This window comes from Anomaloglossus baeobatrachus, chromosome 9 (genome assembly GCF_048569485.1).
Source record: "Anomaloglossus baeobatrachus isolate aAnoBae1 chromosome 9, aAnoBae1.hap1, whole genome shotgun sequence".
Taxonomy (NCBI): domain Eukaryota; kingdom Metazoa; phylum Chordata; class Amphibia; order Anura; family Aromobatidae; genus Anomaloglossus; species Anomaloglossus baeobatrachus.
The window spans coordinates 147,666,638-147,687,028 of NC_134361.1; the positions used below are offsets into that span (position 1 = coordinate 147,666,638).

General features: G+C 46.1%; 1 protein-coding gene across 1 annotated transcript in view; it reads right to left on the reverse strand.

Annotated features, from left to right (window-relative positions):
* The window catches only part of TEX11 (testis expressed 11), a 1,632,405-nt gene that overhangs the window by 507,446 nt on the left and 1,104,568 nt on the right, over nucleotides 1-20,391 (reverse strand). Inside the window, exon 20 of the mRNA XM_075324897.1 lies at nucleotides 10,164-10,187. Within this exon, the coding sequence (XP_075181012.1) occupies nucleotides 10,164-10,187 (24 nt within the window). The remainder of the gene's footprint in view (nucleotides 1-10,163; nucleotides 10,188-20,391) is intronic.

Sequence of the window (20,391 nt, forward strand, 5' to 3'; positions counted from 1 at the left end):
ACAAATATGGACACCATGGGATCTTTTTATGGACGATCGCAACTAGTTAGATTAAAAGATGAACATATTTCAGTGATATATATAGATGTCTGATGTGGCTCGTAAGTTAAATGGCCCTTCCCGCCTTCCCTGTTCCCTCCTTTCCTTGTATCTTCCTCAGATTTGAAAACAATATCTGTCTATGCAATTGATTTTGATACTCACTTGAAAATCTTGTTAATAAATAAACAGTTTATAAAAAAACATTGTATATTAATTATTAGTCAGGCATTAATAATATACAAACCTCCCCTTCAACAGTTGGCAGTGGAATTCCCCTTTAACATATTGGTCATGACAGCCAGTATAATTATTGTAATTATTGAAATATTAATTGTTAATAGTTGAAGCTGACATGAATAACTAATAGTGGAGCCAACGCCATAACACATTGGTGAGCAGGGCTGTATTTGGCCTTCATGCTGCCGTAAGTGGTTATTTTAACAGCTTCAGGTTTTCAAAGACACTAAGTGGTTAAAACAGGTAATGGAACCATTTCTTGGCCTGCTGCCACCAAGAAGTTGCTGATTAGCACTTAATACAATTTCAATTTAAAAAAGATGCTAGTGTTTCTTGAAAAACTCAGAAGATTCACAGATGTGTAAAGGCCATGGTGTGCACACACCCTAATTGTTCACATACCCTTTAGATCAGGGGTCGGGAACCTATGGCTCGCGAGCCAGATATGACTCTTTTGATGGCCGTATCTGGCTCGCAGACAGGGCTCCTACCTGTCTATGGGAAGGATCAGGGCCGGCGCCAGCACCCGGCTACTCAGGGGGGCCCGGTGGCCGCGCTGTCACCGCCCCCCGCCGAGGATCGAGCTTTCAATTGCATCGGCATCGCAGGTGCCGATACAATTGAGAGCAATGATGAGAGAGTGAGCGGCGCTCCCTCTCTTATCATTCTCCCCGCTGTGACTGTCGGCGTTCTTATGACAGCTCTGCAGCGAGCGCGGTGACGTCATCACTGCGCGCCTGCTGAGAGGTCAGCGAGCGACAGCAATGGACGATGCGCCGAGGAGACCGGATCAGCGGGGGAACGAGAAGTGAGCCGCCCCTCTACTGACACTGGGCTCCCCTGACTCACAGGCCGGCCACTACACAGCGGCACCAGTACACATAGGGGCCCGGCAGCCGCTCTGCGTCTATGTGTAGTGCTGCTGTGTAGTGGCCGAACTGTGAGTCAGGGGAGCCCAGTGTCAGTAGAGGGGCCCCTGACCTGGAGAGGCCACCAGCCATGTCTGAGCTGCAGGAGTGCTAGTCCTGACCTGCACAGCAGACGGAATCTCCATCCTGCAGGACCTGCGATGATGTCACGCCCATGTGACTGTGGGAGGAGACACAGGATGCCGGGCAGAAAGCAAGAGAACTGAATCCTGAAGGAGATTTGGACACATGACTGGTAATAAGAAAAGAGGGGACATGAGGGTGAGGGGGGCTGCAGGGTGAGGGGCATATGAGGGCTGCAGACTGTGACAGAAGCATGTGAAGGGGTGCAGAGTGTTTGAGAGGGGTAAGTTGGGGTACAGGCAGGGTGAGATATGTGAGCAGGGTGTGTGAGATATGGGGGTGTATTGTGTGTGATATGGGGGGTGCAGGCTGTATGGGGAGCAGGGTATGTGACATATGGGGGTGTAGTGTGTGGGATATGGGGGGTGCAGGCTGTATGGGGAGCAGTGTGTGTGTGTGTGTGTGATATGGGGGGTGCAGGCTGTATGGGAAGCAGTGTGTGTGTGTGTGTGGGATATGGGGGGTGCAGGCCGTATGGGGAGCAGTGTGTGTGTGTGTGATATGGGGGGTGCAGGCTGTATGGGAAGCAGTGTGTGTGTGTGTGATATGGGGGGTGCAGGCCGTATGGGGAGCAGTGTGTGTGTGTGGGATATGGGGGGTGCAGGCTGTATGGGGAGCAGTGTGTGTGTGTGTGATATGGGGGGTGCAGGCTGTATGGGAAGCAGTGTGTGTGTGTGGGATATGGGGGGTGCAGGCCGTATGGGGAGCAGTGTGTGTGTGTGATATGGGGGGTGCAGGCTGTATGGGAAGCAGGGTGTGAGAGATATGGGGGTGTAGGCTGTATGGGAAGCAGGGTGTGTGAGATATGGGGGTGTAGTGTGTGTGATATGGGGGTGCAGGCTGTATGGGGAGCAGGGTATGCGACATATGGGGGTGTAGTGTGTGGGATATGGGGGGTGCAGGCTGTATGGGGAGCAGTGTGTGTGTGTGTGATATGGGGGGTGCAGGCTGTATGGGGAGCAGTGTGTGTGTGTGATATGGGGGGGTGCAGGCTGTATGGGAATCAGGGTATGTGACATATGGGGGTGTAGTGTGTGAGATCTGGGGGGTGCAGGCTGTATGGGGAGCAGTGTGTGTGTGTGTGGGATATGGGGGGTGCAGGCTGTATGGGGAGCAGTGTGTGTGTGTGATATGGGGGGGTGCAGGCTGTATGGGAAGCAGGGTATGTGACATATGGGGGTGTAGTGTGTGAGATCTGGGGGGTGCAGGCTGTATGGGGAGCAGTGTGTGTGTGTGGGATATGGGGGGTGCAGGCTGTATGGGGAGCAGTGTGTGTGTGTGGGATATGGGGGGTGCAGGCTGTATGGGGAGCAGTGTGTGTGTGTGATATGGGGGGGTGCAGGCTGTATGGGAAGCAGGGTATGTGACATATGTGGGTGTAGTGTGTGAGATCTGGGGGGTGCAGGCTGTATGGGGAGCAGTGTGTGTGTGTGTGATATGGGGGGGTGCAGGCTGTATGGGGAGCAGTGTGTGTCTGTGATATGGGGGGTGCAGGCTGTATGGGAAGCAGGGTGTCTGGGCCACTGACAGATACAATTGCTCCAGCGGTCACTTAGTACACAAAGGAGTGTTCCTCTCTGCTGCACTAAGCCACCGCTGGACCTAAACAATAATTCACTGTAAAATAATAAAATAGATAATTGACATAACTGACAATGCGTTGTGTGACATGTCCAATATTCCAGCTTCTTTCTTCTGCGAATGCCTCAAAGCTGGCATTCTCTCAACATCAGGTGGGAAGAATGCCAGCTTCCAGTCATGCGCAGGAAAAAGAAGAAGCCAGACTGCTGGACTGATGTCATGCATCGCAAGTTCACAATGTAAGTTATTTATTTGATTTTTTTACTGCTAATTACCATTGTTTCAGTCCAGTTGTGGCTTTATACAGCAGGGAGGAGCATTCCTTGCTGTACTAAGTGAACATTGGAGCGATTGATCTGTCAATGGCCCTTTAAACATATTGTACGGCTCTCGCGGAATTATATTTCAAAATATGTGGCGTTTACGGCTCTCTTAGCCAAAAAGGTTCCTGACCCCTGCTTTAGATATTAGTTAAGGCGCTCGTACACAGACTACAGTTGGCAGAATCCGGAGATAGCCCGTCTCGGCAGACAGTCTGATTGTCAGAGGAGTGATGACCCAGCAGGTCCAATTTTTTACTGTGGATCCTTTTTTCTCTAAGAGGTGAGCCACTGCAAGATTTGTAGTAGTGACTGTCTCAGAGAACTCGAGCACTCAACAAAGTGCTCAGGGAAACAGCTGCCAGCTGAGTGATGGGACACCTGTCTATATTGAATGGGAGAGTCAGGGAGATAGGTGTCCCATCATTCAGCTGGCAATTATCTCCCTGACTCTCCCATACAATATAGACAGGTGTCCCATCATTCGGCTGGCAACTGTCTATAGTGTATGGGAGAGACAGGAAAGATAACTACCAGCCGAACAATGAGACAGTTGTCTATAGCATATGGGGGCTTTAGTCAAATACTTGTTTGGTAGACGTATGGCCTCATTAAGACAGATATTTATTTAGCCAGGCCTAATGACCCTATAATGATTTAGTATCAAATGCAATAAAATAAATATTGCCACATCTACACGAATACATCACCAGAACCAACCTCAAATCACGATAACATTACCAGAACCACCAGCTGTACATGACAATATCTCCAGAACCAACCTCAAATCACTACTATATCCCCAGAACCACCATGTGCACACTGCTACATCACCAGAACCACCATCTGCACACTGCTACATCACCAGAACCACCATTGGTATGTAACTGCATCACTAGAACCAAGATCAAATCACTACATCACCAGAACCACCATTGGCACATGCCTGGATCACCAGAAACCAGCTGAAATCACTACTACATCACCAGTACAAAAGCCAGCCCAACATAAAATTGTCTGGCATGAAACAGCAGTTCCCAGTATGTCTTTAACAATGGTAAGGAGATACAGGAGTTGTTAGCAGCCATCATCAGACTGCGAACCATACAGGAACCACAGTACTGATGGTGCAGGTAGTAAACACTATTAAACATTTAAAAAATACCTTAATGTTTTGGAGATATCTTCTATGTTTTAGGTCCATTAATTCTGAGCACATTGATGTGGGTGTGGGTCCATAGACCCCGTAAATTGCTCAGAAGACCCCTTAGAAGTGCACAGCTTAGGAGACAGGACTGACTTTCTACTGCTTCCACTTTGTGCTTCCTTCTAAAAGAGCTTTTCAGCTGTGGTTGGAAGTTTCAGGAACAGATTCCTCACCAATCTGCTTAGAATTATTGGGCATAAAACAAAAAATTCTCCCAAAAGTTTAGTTACTCTTTGAGGTGCATTTACAATGCTGACAATAATCGGAAACCGATTGATCTATCTAAACCGGCTGTCAGATCACCCGACGCACAAGCAAAATGTTTGTTTGTCGGGTGAAATTATTTTTCCATTTACCTAAACATTTATATAATGGACGATTGCTCTACACAAATCAAACAGTTTAGCTTAAAAAGGGTTGTCCGGTCTAGAATGACAAGTCTGCAGTCCATCTGTGTGTCTCTCTATGGCTGCACACTTCTGAATCCTCCCAGCGCACTCATGGTGGTCAAGAATGAGATATGCAGACTCCCGGTCAGAACTTGTCTAGTGGGTACGGCCTCGCTTAATGCACTTGTATTGAGTGAGGTGGTTCCCCTACACGGATTCTAGCTTGGACTCTGCATATCGCATACTTTTATTGTTGTTCCCAGCACAGACACCGGAGAATCCTCGTAACACAGTTAGTGCACTGGGAGGATTCACATATCTGCAGTCACACAGAGTGACACACAGAGTGACTGCAGATTTGTCATTCTAGACTGGACAACCCGTTTAATATTTGCTTCAAAATCTATTTTTTAAAATGCAAATGAGGGGACTTCAGTGCACCCTTGGCGTGACCTCTGCCTTGGTGCACTCTTATATTTACATATGAAAGCCAGTCCCTTGTGTTGATTGACAGCGCTCACTTAGTAAGAGTGGTAAAATCAGACATACAAGCTGATATTAGACAGCATTCACTTTCACTAATGGAGCATTGTCAATAAAAACAAAAGACTTTAAAATACAAATATGAGAGCGTAATGGTGCACCGACACAAAGACCACACCAACGGTGCACCAAAGCAAAGATCACACTAATAAGTGCATCAAAGCGCCCTCATTTTCATATTAAAGTAAATTTTTCTGATGATATTAAGGGGAACTTGTCAGGCGGCATTGTGGTCCTCAATGCCGGCTAGTGTGGATGACGTAGGACGCGTCATGCACCCTGGCTTCAGAAGGAAGACAAAGATGGCTGAAAGGAGGCATCGGTAGCAGAGACCGGAGACACCCATTCGAGCAGTCAGCACTGCACCACCCTTTAGGTGAGTATTATAAAGTGATTTTTATGTTCTACACAGCGGTCTGTGCTCTTATATACAGCATGTTAGAATTCTGTACATAAGAGTACACTGGTGGTGGCCGCAGCTTATAGTCACAAAATCTGGTGACAGGTTCCCTTTAAAGAAGCACTCCGGTCATTTTTGCCCCTAAACCTGTGTAAACGTTAGTGTAGTGTAAGGTCTGAAAATTCACTCGCCGATCTCTGTTCTCATGTACCCGACTCCATGATGACTTCTCATCCACAGCTAGTCACTGCAGACTTCCCTCTTCTCCGGTCTTCTGCAGAACATCCCGACACGGTTCCCTGAAAAATAATGCGCCATGATAATGTTCCTGAATAACAACCACAAATGCTGTGCCATAAATAAGCCCTATGCTGTGGACTGAACAAAATTAACTGCTCCTCACTGTACTCCCCGCAAAAGAATATAATTCCACACAATCCCTCTTAACGTACGTGGCCTCCACACTATCCTCTCCTATAAAATATTCCCACCACACCGTCCCCACTTATATACTATGACCGCCACACTGCCCCCTAATAAACTAAAACACCACACTGTCCTTCCCTTATAAACTATACCCAGCACACCTTCCTCAATTATGAAATATGATCTGCACATTGTCCTCACATCATGCTGCCCCCTCCTCACAATGTCCCACGCAAGCTGCCCCGCTCCATACGGAGCCCTCACACTGCCCTTCTCCATACTGAGCTTCCCATGCTGCCCCTTCTTAAAGCACTCCAAATGCTGCCTGCCCCTTTTTCATAATGAGACTTCCATGCTGCCCCACTCATCATACAGAGACCACCATGCTACCTCACACCTAATGCTGAGCCCCCCACACACTCTCACGTTTGATACCGAGCCCCATACAGGCCCTGACAGAAGTTCTGTTGCTTATCCATGTTATGTAAATAAAAGCTTATAACCTGACTTTCAATTTATCCATTGGTTTTATAAATTAATCTTTTGAAAGCTGAAACCCTCCCAAATTTGGTTTAGGTTATGAAAATACAGTTGCTGCAAAGCAGAAATATTGATCATTTAATGAACACAGAAAGGTCAGATTTTGGCAAGACAAAAGTTTTTTGTCGTCCACAGAAAGTAATGTGAAATTCAAACAAATAATTAACTTCTAATAGAAAGATGTGTTGCATAACATTGGTGAATGAAGTTGCGGTGCTATTAGAGCCATATTTAATATTTTGTGTGACTTCCATGAGCTTGAAGGACTGCATCCATGCGGTTCAACAATGATTCATACAATTTATTGATGAAGTCATCATGAATAGCAAAGAATGCAGTCTTACATGCCTCCCAGAGTTCATCCAGATTCTTTGGTTTTATCTTCCAAGCTTCCTCTTTCATCCTACCCCAAACATGCTCAATGATGTTCATGTCTGGTGACTGGGCTGGCCAGTCCTTGAGCACCTTGATCTTCTTTGCCAGGAGGAACTTTGTTGTAGAGATGGATGTATGAGACTGAGCACCATCCTGCTGCAGAATTTGACCCTTTTTATGATTGAGAATGTAAGAGGTAGCTAATATTTCTTGATATTATAGGTTATTGACATTGCCTTCCACCTTGCAAATGTTTTTCACACCCCCATACTGAATGCAATCCCAGACCATGATATTTCCACCACCAAACTTAACTGTTTTCTGGGTGTATTTTGGATCCATACGAGTTCCAGTAAGTCTCCTGCAGTATTTGCAGCGGCTGTGGTGTAATTCAACTGAAGATTCGTCAGAGATATCCACCTTCTGCCACTTTTCCAGTGTCCATCTGTTTAGCAGGCTATGGGACTTTTAATTGCCTTTGGTTTAGTGCTGGCTTCTGGGCACTGATTCAACCATGGAGGTCATTTCGAGACACTTAATATGGCCATTTTGCAGCTATTTTACAGCCCCAAACATCTTTTCCTCATTGACTTGTATGGGGTTCGTTCTTTGGGTTTAAGTTAAGCATCAAGTATGCTCGCCGATCCCAATTATTTTTTTTCCATGTGCTGGTTCGGAGAACCAGATTATTCATGCTCATCACTAATTATCTCCTGTTACCCTAGTGAATTTGAAAAATTTGGGGTTAAAGCAACATTTTTGTTGTTAATGTAATTTTTCATTTTCACGGCTCAATGTTATAAAAGGGTCTAGTTTTAAAAATGCAGTCATTTGTGGTGGAGCTTCATTGTTTAGGCACCTCTGGGGCTCTGCCAATGTGACATGGCACCTGAAAACCATTCCAACTAAATCTAAACTCAAATATGGCTCTCCTTCCCTTCACTTTGCACTGTGCCTCAAAAGTAGTTTTCTACCACATATGGGGTATTGCTGTACTACGGAGAAACTGCACAATAAATTGTATGGTCATTATCTCCAGTTACCCTTGTGAAAATGAAAGATTTGGGGTCAAAGCAACATTTTTGTGATTGAAATATATTTTTTCATTTTCACGACTCAACATTATAAAATTTTGGAGTGGCTCTCCGAACACAACATGGCATCTATTAACGATTTCAGCCATTTGGGAGTTACAAAAGTCAAATGATGCTCCTTCCTTCCTGAGCCCAGCTGTGACCCTAAATAGTTTTCCACCACATATGAGGTGTTGTCAAACTCATGAGAAATTGCACATCAAACTGTATGGTGCATTTACTCCTGTTACCCTCGTGAAAAAAAAGGAACTAAAAAAAATTTGAAGGCTAAACGTTATTTTGTATTTTCACAGCTCAACGTTATAAAATTCTGTGAAGCACCTGGGGGTTCAAGGTACTTATCAAACATCTAGATAAAATCTTTGAGGGGTCTAGTTTCCAAAATGGGGTCACTTGTTGAGAGTCTCCACTGTTTAGGTACATCAAGGCCTGTCAAATGCAATATGGCGTCCGCTATCTATTCCAGACAATTTTGCGGTCTTAAATTCAAATGGCACTCCTTCCCTTCCGAGCCCTACTGTTCACCCAAACAGTAGATTTCCACTACATATGCAGTATAGGTATAGTACTCAGGAATAATTGCACAATAAATATTATGGTGCACTTTCTCTTGTACCCTTGTGAAAATGCAAGATTTTGGGCTAAACTAACATTTGTGGGAAAAAGTAACATTTACGTTTTTTTCTTCCACAATGCTTTAGTGAAGAACCTAAAAGGTTAAAAAAATTCTTGGGTGTGATTTTGAATACTTTGAGCAGTGCAGTTTTCAGAATGTTGTCCCTTTTTAGGTATTTTCTGTTACCTATGACACTCGAAGTCACTTGAAATGTGATGTGGTCCCCAAAAAAAAAAAGTTTTGTAAATTTTGTTGAAAAAATGAGAAATTTGCTGATAAACTTTTAACTTCATAGTAAATCAAAGTAAACCCAGCATATAATCACATCTGCAGACATATCCACATAAAATTAGAGAGTTTAAAGATAATTACCGTAGGGACCCCTAACGCGCATTTCGCCATCTCTCTTCATCAGACGGCAAAACACGTGTCAGGAGGTCCCAGCGGTACTTATCTTTACACTCTTATTATCTTCCATGTGGATATGTGATTATGTGCTGGGTTTACCTTGATTTACTATGATCAATCTCAGTCAGTATTAGGTTGTTCCACTTGGATAGGCATGCGTGTACTGCCACTTAGTGCTTGTGTATGAGAACTGATTCTTATCTGTATAGTACATTGCCTATGATATTTGATACACTTTAACTACTTTGTACTTATACATGTTCAATTTCTTTCATGCAGATGAGATTTAAATATTGATGCTATTCATTACCTTAGGGTTTTGTTCAGAGTTTCTGGTTTCTACCTCTCCTCTAATGTTTTTATCATTGTACTTTTTAATTGCGTGTACTAATAAAGATATATATTTTATGGTACCCTTTTGTGTCGTTTTCTATATAGGCTTTAAGAAAATGACACTGGTCAGAATTTTAAAAAAAAATTTGGGTCATGAAGGTGAAAACAGGCTGGGTGGTAAAAGGGATAAATAGATTAACTACAAAACTGAGAAAAGCTATGCAGTCATTGCGAGGCCTAGCTAAAATTAGAAGGAGTCATTGCAATACAACTTGCAAGAGACAGAGGGGGAACTCTGAGTCAATTCTTTGTACAATTTAATAAATATTATGACTCCAAAACTGGGAAACCCTATGCACTCGGTGAGTCCAAGCTAAAATTACAAGGAGGCATTGTAATACAGTTAGTAAGACATGTAGAGGAGTGACTGTGATTCAATTCTAGTACAATTTTAAAAACATTCTGATTCAGAAACTGGGAAAGCCTACGCACTCAGTGAGGATCCGAGCTAAAAATACAAGGAGACATTGCAATATATCTAACAAGACATGTAGAGGAGGAACTGTGATTGAATTCTGTTACAATTTTAAAAAGATTGACTATGAAACTGGGAAAGCCTACGCACTCAGTAGGAGACCTAGCTAAAATTACAAGGAGGCATTGCAATACAGCCAGCAAGATATGTAGAGGGGGGACTCTAAATAAATTTCTGAACAATTTTCAAAAGATTGATGTTGAGACCAGTTATCTGCCATCCAACCGACAACCTGTTTGCACAGCTCAGCCTTCAGGAGTGGTGTTCTGTGCCCCTCTACAAAGTGGGAAAAGAAGCTAGGTCTAATGGATAAGCATGATTGTTGTGCTCACCCAGCAGGCACAGTTTCACCTTTCACATGACCATAGCCTGTGCGTGCGCAATCAGCAGTACATCCACTTCGACGTCCCTTACTGCACACTTTGCGCATATTAATTTCCATGCTTCTAATGCTAAACTATCCCTTCTCTGGCAGCTAACCCTACACCAATAAAGCCTACTCATAAAGCCTATGCACTAAGTGCAAGCACTGTGAAAAAATAAAAGGAGAGAATATAATGGATGACATGTAGAGGAGGACCTCAAATTATTTGTCAATTGTTAAAATATTGTAAGTTTTAAATTGTAAAAGATTTGGACCTTTACATTTTAAAAAGATTGTACAAACAGACAGACTCTGTCAATGAGTGCATGGAAAGAAACCATCATGGTGTGGACTGCGGAAGATATTTGTGACCAGAGGGAACACTCATTTCACGATACTAATCTGAGACAACATGGAACAGAAAAAGATGTGAAAAAGCAAGAACTTGACTTTTTTAAATGAAAGTGGTTTATGTGGCTAGTGAAAACAATGTGGATAGTAAACATGTTACCACCATTGCTGTATTAAAAGTTAAAGAAACAGCAAAAAAAGCAATAATGGAATAAAGGCGGCCATATTCAAAGTAATTAGTGAACAAAGGGTCACAGCAGTTCCGGCACCCGAAAGAGGTGGACCTATGCCCACAAGAAAGATGTGTTGAGTCACTGTGTGTGGCCATTTTCTCAGGGACTCATGTCTGAAGAGAGCAGTTTAGAAACATTGAGTCTCCTAAACTGCTAAAGTCTATGCTTTTAGTGCAAGGCCTAGGAAATATTTAAAGCAGACATTGCAGTACACCCTGGAAGTGACATAGTGGAGGGCCTCAGAAAGCATTTTTTCCCCAGTTGGAACGAATGGAACTCCTAGACTGTTAACATGTATGCACTATGTGCAAGAGCAGAAAAAATAATGAGGCACTCTGTTACACCCTGGAAGACACGTAGAGGAGGGCCTCAGAATTTTTCCCCTCTATTATTAAGAATGGACTCCAAGACTCGTAAAGCCGATGCATTATGTGCAAGTGTAGCACCCATGGGACAAGGGGTTAACTTTACTCGTCGCCAGGCCAGTGAGGTCAGGTCTGAGGATGTCACGAGTGGCCCTGCTCGGCTCCGTGGCCCCGAGGTGTACAATAAAAGGGGAGATGAATGGAGGATGGGATGATGGGGATAGTTTGTCTCATGACGCCACCTGTGGTATGCGGCCAGGGATTAGCCGCCACTGTGGGTGATGTCCTCTGGGGGCTGAGGGTATCGCAGCAAAGATGGTTCTGCTTTCCACTGGTGGAGTGGGCCCCGGGGAGGATGATGAGGGTTGTAGTGGTGGCTGGCGCCGAAGTGTGGGGCGACGTTGCCAGCAACAAGAGGCAGAGTCAGCTGTTATGGTTCCAGGTCTTTTTACTCACAGTTCCAATGCAGCCTCAGGGTACCGTCTCTGCCGTGATTGGCCCCAGCCAATCTCGGATCGGTTGGAGATAGGAAAGGACATTTCCAAATACCGGTGGATAAGGGTTGCCCCTGTGGAAGTCAAGAACCCAGGCAGAGCTGCTCGCTCCAAGCCACAGGCCTCATGAAGAAGAAAGAAGGAAGATGGTGGCGTCATGTTGCCAGAACTGTAGTCCCGACTTGACTGCAGTTTGTGTAAGAGTTGCTCCTACTTCTACCCCAAGTGATGCCCGCTTCCCAGGTGGTTGTCCTAGTGACCGGGAAAGTCCCATGCATCGGGATGGCCACCCCCCTGTCTACCCTAGTACAGACCTCAGTGAGAAGGTACCTAAGATGTATGTAAGTTGAAATGTTGAAAGACCGGTGATTAACCCCGCCCCCCTTTCCCGAGATGAATACTGCACTTTAAGTGAGGCGCAGTACCCTATGGCGACTGAAGCCTTCAGGGGCACCACACAAGTGTGGACAAAAATTAGGAGGAGGCACTCCGATACACCCTGGATGAGCCCAAGAGTAAGGTCTCAGGCAATTTTTTTTACCATTTGGAAGGAGTGGGAATTCTACACAATTAAAGCCAATGCACTAAGGCGGGCTTTGCACACTACGACATCGCAGGTGCGATGTCGGTGGGGTCAAATTGAAAATGACGCACTTCCGGCATCGCATGCGACATCGTAGTGTGTAAAGGCTCGATGATACGATTAACGAGCGCAAAAGCGTCGTAATCGTATCATCGGTGCAGCATCGGTGTAATCCATGATTACGCTGACGCGACAGTCCGATGTTGTTCCTCGCTCCTGCGGCAGCACACATCGCTGTGTGTGAAGCCGCAGGAGCGAGGAACATCTCCTACCGGCATCACTGCGGCTTCCGTAGGATATGCGGAAGGAAGGAAGTGGTCGGGATGTTTACATCCCACTCATCTCCGCCCCTCCGCTCCGATTGGCCGCCTGGCGTGTGACGTCGCTATGACGCCGCACGACCCGCCCCCTTAACAAGGAGGCGGGTCGCCGGCCAGAGCGACGGTCGCAGGACAGGTGAGTCCATGTGAAGCTGCCGTAGCGATAATGTTCGCTACGGCAGCTATCACAAAAAAAATCGCTGCTGCGACGGGGGCGGGGACTATCGCGCTCGGCATCGCAGCATCGGCCTGCGATGTCGCAGCGTGCAAAGTACCCCTAAGTATAAGGGCAGGAGATTAGAGATACATACATACACACATATATATATATATATATATATATATATATATATATACATACACACACACACACACACACACACACACACACACACATATATATGATTATTTGAGGTAGGCCTCTAAAAATGATGTATTAGGACATCATGCACACCCTTGAAAAATTAAGGGCAAGGGGGTGCATCCTAGACCTGTTGATATGGTGAAGGAGGAAGAGGAGGAAGCAAAGACAAATACAAGTACTGTATTAGTCTTCGAGTTGGGTGCAGTGCATGGGAATACACTGCAATTAAAAGGAACATTACAATTGCCTTACAATTACGCAGCTGACATCCAGTGTGTTTGAGAAGTCTGGGCTAATTCACGCTTTGTTCATTTTGATAACAGTCAGCCAGTCAGCATTTTCAGTTGACAGGCGGATGCGCCTATTGGTTATCATGCTTCCTACAGCACTAAAAACTCGCTCAGACAAAACACTAGGGACAGGACAGGGCACCACATCCAAGGCGTTGAGGGACAGTTAATGCCACGTGTCCAGCTTGGATACCTCATAAAGAAATCATGAAGGATGGTGGTACGAACGACTAGATACTCCACCATCTTCATAAACTTTTACCTCCTTGTCAGAGTACTCCATACATCAGAGCCTAGGTGCTGGGAGGGTCTAATGAAATGGTCCCAGACCTTTGATAGTGTTCTCCTGTCTCTGTTAGTCCTGCTCATTACTCCTTGGTTGTCTAAAGAACTCTGACACCTTCCGCCAATGTTGTCAGATGGGAATTTTTGACCAATTCTTCAACTATGACCTTCTGATACTGCATCATTTTAGTATCCCTCTCTGCTGCAAGAAGTAGAAATTTAAAGTTCTCCTTGTAGTGTTGGTGGAGAAAGCTGCACAAACAGTGATCAGTGTTGACCAAAATCTTTATAACGCAAGGCTCATAAGGAAGTCAGCGGGACAAAGTCTGTCATGTGTGCTAATCTCCCAACATGCAAGACTTCCCTGTCCCCACCATCTCCTCGTTGTCCTCATTCTCCTCCTCTTCAGGCCATCCATGCTGAACAGAAGATAATTTGGTGTTCGTAGTACCGTCCGTAGCACAGGCAACCACGTCCTGTTCCTCCTCCTCCAATAAACTGGGACAACCTACTATATCAGTGTTGTATAGGGGTTTCAGAGAAATATTTCAAAAAATGTACACAGAACAGATGTTTAAGAGTTGGGACACAATAAGAATAAGAGGAAATAAGAGGTAAAATATTGGAGTGATGGCGGGCGGTGAGGAGAAACCTATTAAGTGAAGTATGGAGGGATTTCTAATTCAGGATTATGCATAGAGTGATGATAGCATTTAACATTCCAGTTTCTGCTTCAATGAGGGACAGCCTGTTACATTGCCCAAAGTGTAAACTCAGAGATGCGGATATTCTGCATGGATTATGGGGACGTACAAGGGTGAAATTATTTTCGTAGAAAGTAAGCTGGCTGGTGAACAGCTTTTATGGAATATGGAGATAGGAGTGAATGTTGCACTATTTTTGTTTCACTATTGGAATGGTGATGATTAACTACAGATAGAAGGGAAAGGATAGCTTCCTGCATTTTTCCACTCTATATGTCTCATAGGTAGGAGGAGTTTGCACAGTGGCTGCAAAAAACTGTCCCCAATCCGAAAATGTAATAGACCAAACAAAGGTTTTGTTTCAAATGGCGTGGTTGGAGGCAGGGAGACACAAATAAAGAAGTGTAAAGCCATTTATTGGAAAGTGAAAGAGCTTTCTACTCAAACATTACGCGGAAGAAGGAATTAGTAGGATCGTGAAACTCTTTGCATTCATTGAATGGTATTTATTAAAAGACTAGCTGTACTACCCGGCTTAGCCCAGGTTAATAACTGCTGTTAACAAAATAGAATGTATTGGGTACATTTGTTGTTCTTGTAGTTTGGCTGCTTATTAATCAGATTTTTATTTTTGAAGGATAATACCAGACTTGTGTGTGTTTTAGGGCAATTATGTGGCGAGGTTGGTGTATGTGTGATGAGATGTGTGCTGAGGGTGGTATGTGTGTTCAAGCACGTGGTAATGTGTGGTGCATTTTGTGTGTGTGTTCATATCCCCAAGTGTGGTGAGTATCCCATGTCGGGGCCCCACCTTAGCAACGGTATGGTATATACTCTTTGGCGCCATCGCTCTCATTCTTTAAGTCCCCCTTGTTCACATCTGGCAGCTGTCAATTTGCCCCCAACACTTTTCGTTTCCCTTTGTCCCCCATTATGTAGATAGGGGCAAAATTGATTGGTAGATTGCAACGCGCGGGGTTAAAATTTCGCCTCACTACATAGCCTATGACGCTCTCGGGGTCCAGACGTGTGAGTGTGCAAAATTTTGTGGCTCTAGTTGCGACGGTGCAGAGGCCAATCCCGGACATACATACATACACATACATACACACGCCCGGGTTAATAACTGTCAACAACATAGAATGTATTAATATTCCCAGGATAGAATGTATAAATAGAATGTATTAACGCCTGGGATAGTAACTGTCTCTCTGTTTTTTTCCCATTCTCTGTCTGTCTCCCCCTCTGTATATATCTGTCTCTCTCTCTCTATCTCTTTGTGTCTGTCTTTGACTGTCTCTGTCTCCGTCTGTCACAATCTCTTTCCCTGTCTGTCTATCTCTGTCACTTTCCCTGTCTGTCTCTTTCCCTCTTTCCCTCTGTCTCTGTCTGTCTCTTTACCTGTCTTTGTCTGTCTCTTAACCTGTCTCTTTGTATTTGTCTCTTACCCTGTCTATGTCTGTTTCTTACCCTATCTGTGTCTGCCTCTTTCCCTGTCTGTGTGTTTCTTTCCCTGGCTGCATTGTGACACGCCAACATTCCATTTAAGGGCATGGCTGCGCATTCTTCTGAAGTTCTGGCTGCACTGTGGCTCCTAGCTCCATTCGCTTTAATGGAGGCAGGTTTTTTGGCGAATAACTAAAGCGTGGGGTTAAAATTTCCCCTTGAACCATAGCCTATGATGCTCTCGGGTTCCAGAAGTGTGAGTGTGCAAAATTTTGTGGCTGTAGCTGCGACGGTGCAGATGCCAATCCCGGACATACATACATACACACACACACACACACACACACACACACACACACACACACACACACACATTGCTGCGGCGGCTGAGAAGCTGAAGAAATTTGCCTGAGACTCCCAGCAAGATGGCGCCGGTAAACAGGCAGAGCGGGAAGTCAGTGAGGCGGAGGAGGACATGGAGGCCGGATCCAAGGGATCGCAGGAGATGACCTTGCAGCAAGTCACTACGCAATTACTTGCAGCGATCCAGGATTCAAAAGTGTCGCTGACAGGCAAAATTGAGGAGGTTAAGATCGATGTGGGTCTCCTCAGGCTGGATTTGCAAAATCTAAGAGAGCGGGTAAAGGAGACGGAACAGCGGATCTCCACGCTGGAGGATGACGCAAGACAGACGCTGGGCAGACTATCCTCTTTGGAAAGTGCAGCAAACAACTGGACACAGAGGGCTGATGAACTGGAAAATCGCCTGCGTCGCAACAATTTAAGAATCCTAGGGATGCCGGAGAGAACAGAAGGGAGCGACCCATGTAAGTTCATGGAAACATGGATCTCCGAAACTTTCCCTGATGCGACGTTGTCAGCGGCCTTCGCCATAGAAAGAGCCCACCGGGTGCCGGCCAGATCTCCTCCTCCGGGAGCGCAGCCCAGACCCCTCTTGGCCCGACTGTTGAGCAGCAGGGATAGAGACGCGATCCTTAGTGCGGCGAGACGCAAGGGCCCGATCTCACATAACAACGCTTCCATATTGATCTTCCCTGACTTCTCTGCGTCTCTCCAGAAAACAAGGGCATCCTTCATCCATGTGAAAAAACGCCTTAGAGAACACCAAATTGCCTACTCCATGATCTTCCCAGCTCGTCTCAGAGTGGTTCATCAAGAGCGTTCCCTGTTCTTCACCTCTCCTGTGGAAGCGGATGACTGGATCAACTCACTGAAAAGGAAACGCTGATGCGCTGCAGATATGGGCGATGTCCGGAAGGTCGTTGTTGTGCTGGCACCGCGGTTTCGACCCACTTATTTCTTCTTCTCCGGAGTGAAGTCGATAATGCGATTCTAATTCCTGGGACGTCGTGTCTGAAATCGCTGTTGCGATCGCTTTATGATCCTCCACTGCTGGTATTCGGCGTTGTCATGATGTATGTAGTTTTCTCCATTCCATATTTTTGTATAAGATGCCATGTGATGTATTTTACCTTCTCACTGTATTTGCTGTAATACTATGTCTTGGGATGTAAGTGACTATACCTTCCCCCAGCCTGTATCATATTGCACTCAGGCTTCAGCAATAGCTATTGTCATTGATTTGGTGGGGGTTGCATATCTATTGTTCTTCTCAGCATGGGACTTCTCCAATCTTCAACTTGGTAAACAGAACAGAGCCAGCAGTCTAAAGTCCATTCATGCATCAAATGGCCAGGGGGAGGTGTGCCCAACTAAGGGGGCTGATCCCAGGAGAGAAGAACATGTTAGTTCAGTTAGTTGGAGCTCGGCTGGAGAAGGACTAGGATCCATAGCTGAGGCTGGATCCTGGGGTCTGTGTGTGTGGACTGTTACAGACTGGAGATCCGCGGCCACGTGGGATTGCGTTTTGTTGTTCACCTGTTGGACTCAAGGAACTCATATAAGGACCATTGCCCTAATTCCCCTGGCATCGGAATACCAAGCGGTGCCCCTGGATCTTTTGTTTTTCTGTTGTGGACTCCTTGCAGATTTGAAGGATTTATATTTATGTTTGCTGCTTATTCTTTGTGGTTCCAATAAAGCCCTTTGGATTGTTCCTTGGCCTGGCGTCCCTCACTGCTCTGTTGCATACCCCGTCACAAACTGGTGGCAGCGGTGGGATCAGAGCAGAAGGAATGGAGGACAATGGCTCAACATCATTAACCAGCACTGCAGAGTACAAGACCTGGACTTTGGGGAGCCTGCAATCAAAGGCCCGTGAAGTAGGAGTTCGTTTCAAAGGACTCTCCAAGGAGCAGCTGATTGAGGCGCTAGAAGGAGTCTGCTCTCAAAATGACGTGGAGGAAGGATCCTCACAGCAAACGGAAGAAAGACGGGAGCTGGAGGTAAATACCCAAAAAAGTCAATGGGTTGTGTGGTATGAGGAAAAGATGGCACTGCTTGGAGATGAGGCCACCATAGAAGATAAGAGGGAGGCCATGCGTGGAGCTGAAGAGAAGGAGCGCAGGATGGAGGAGATGGCATTGCTGGATAAGCAGCTCGCTGTGGAAGCCGCGAGAGGTTCCAGACAGACTGTAACCCCAGCACCCATCATGAGGGAACTTCCCAAAGTGTCCCGCAAAGACTTTAAGCCGTTTAATGAGGCTGCAGGCGACATTGAGGGCTTCTTCCAGGACTTTGAGCATCAGTGTCGATTAATGGAAGTCCCGGACAGGGAGCGTGTCCGGCATCTGGTTGGGCTCCTAGAGGGGGGAGCTGCTGAAGCCTATAGAGCTATGGACCCTCGGTGGAACTGTGAGTATGCGGAGATTAAACAGACTATTCTAAAACATTATGCTGTGACCCCAGACACTTACAGGACTCAGTTCCGTGCTTTAGCCTGTGATGGGGAAGTGTCTTTTAAGATATATGCTCATAGACTCAAACAAATATGTAATCGCTGGCTGGAGGCAGAGGAGGCCTTATCTTGGGAGACCTTCCTGCAGGTCATCCTAAAAGAACAATTCTTTGCCCAGTGCCCCGCTGAGATCCGGGAATGGGTGCGTGAGAGAAAACCAGCGACAGTGGAGGAAGCTGCTGCTCTCGCTGATGAGGCTCTCACCATCAAGCCTCAGTGGAGGGTTCTGTTGGAGGATGGAGAGACGCCTAACAGCTCCACAACACCGGATGCCCCCAGTTATTCTGTCCCCATTGTTCCCCGTTCCTCTAAGCCACCACATGTTGATACCCGTGTTAATGTGCCTCCAGTTGCTTCTACTGCACTTTCTGGAATACGCCGGGGAGAGGAAGTAACAGAGCGCAGGTGTTATGTTTGTAGGCATCCCGGGCATTTGCAGGCCTCATGCCCAGCCAGCCCATGGAGGAATCATCCTCAAACCCCTACAGCACCTTCAGGTGGGAGCCGGCCTCCAAGTTCCCCTACCCCTTACCCAAGAGGACGCCTTGGATGGAGGGAGACCCAGCTCAGATGCTATCAATGTGGACAGCCAGGGCATCGGCAAGTCTCCTGCCCAGCTGTTCAAATGAGGACTGATCCTGCACCCAATCGGATTGTTAATTATTTACAGCCCAGTGCCATGGAGGAAGATGTGGCACCGTTATGTGAGGACTGGCCTAGTGACTCAGCCCCCCATGTTGCACCACCAGGAGTTTACGGGGTGCGACCCGCAGTTAGGACGACTTCTGCTCATCGAGGTAAGCACTTGCAGGAGGTTGTGCTGGATGGACAGAGACTTGTTGGATTTTGTGACTCGGGTGCTTTCCTCACACTGGCTGATCCCCGAGTGGTTCGGCCTGAGGCAATCCATAGAGGACCTGGGATTGTCATTGAACTGGCGGGTGGACAATGGAGGACTATTCCCACAGCCACTGTGGATCTGAACTTTGGTTTTGGAGTCAGGCGATGTGTGGTTGGGGTGATGGGTGGTCTGCCTGCAGCTGTTCTCCTGGGCAATGATGTGGGAGAACTACGATGCCAATTCGTGGCTGCATGAAGCCACATGTAAGTAACGCTCTGCCTGTGTGTACTTAACCAGTGACCTGTAGAGGTCCCTAGTACGTACACAAGTTGGGAGGGGAAGGAATTGTCATGATGTATGTAGTTTTCTCCATTCCATATTTTTGTATAAGATGCCATGTGATGTATTTTACCTTCTCACTGTATTTGCTGTAATACTATGTCTTGGGATGTAAGTGACTATACCTTCCCCCAGCCTGTATCATATTGCACTCAGGCTTCAGCAATAGCTATTGTCATTGATTTGGTGGGGGTTGCATATCTATTGTTCTTCTCAGCATGGGACTTCTCCAATCTTCAACTTGGTAAACAGAACAGAGCCAGCAGTCTAAAGTCCATTCATGCATCAAATGGCCAGGGGGAGGTGTGCCCAACTAAGGGGGCTGATCCCAGGAGAGAAGAACATGTTAGTTCAGTTAGTTGGAGCTCGGCTGGAGAAGGACTAGGATCCATAGCTGAGGCTGGATCCTGGGGTCTGTGTGTGTGGACTGTTACAG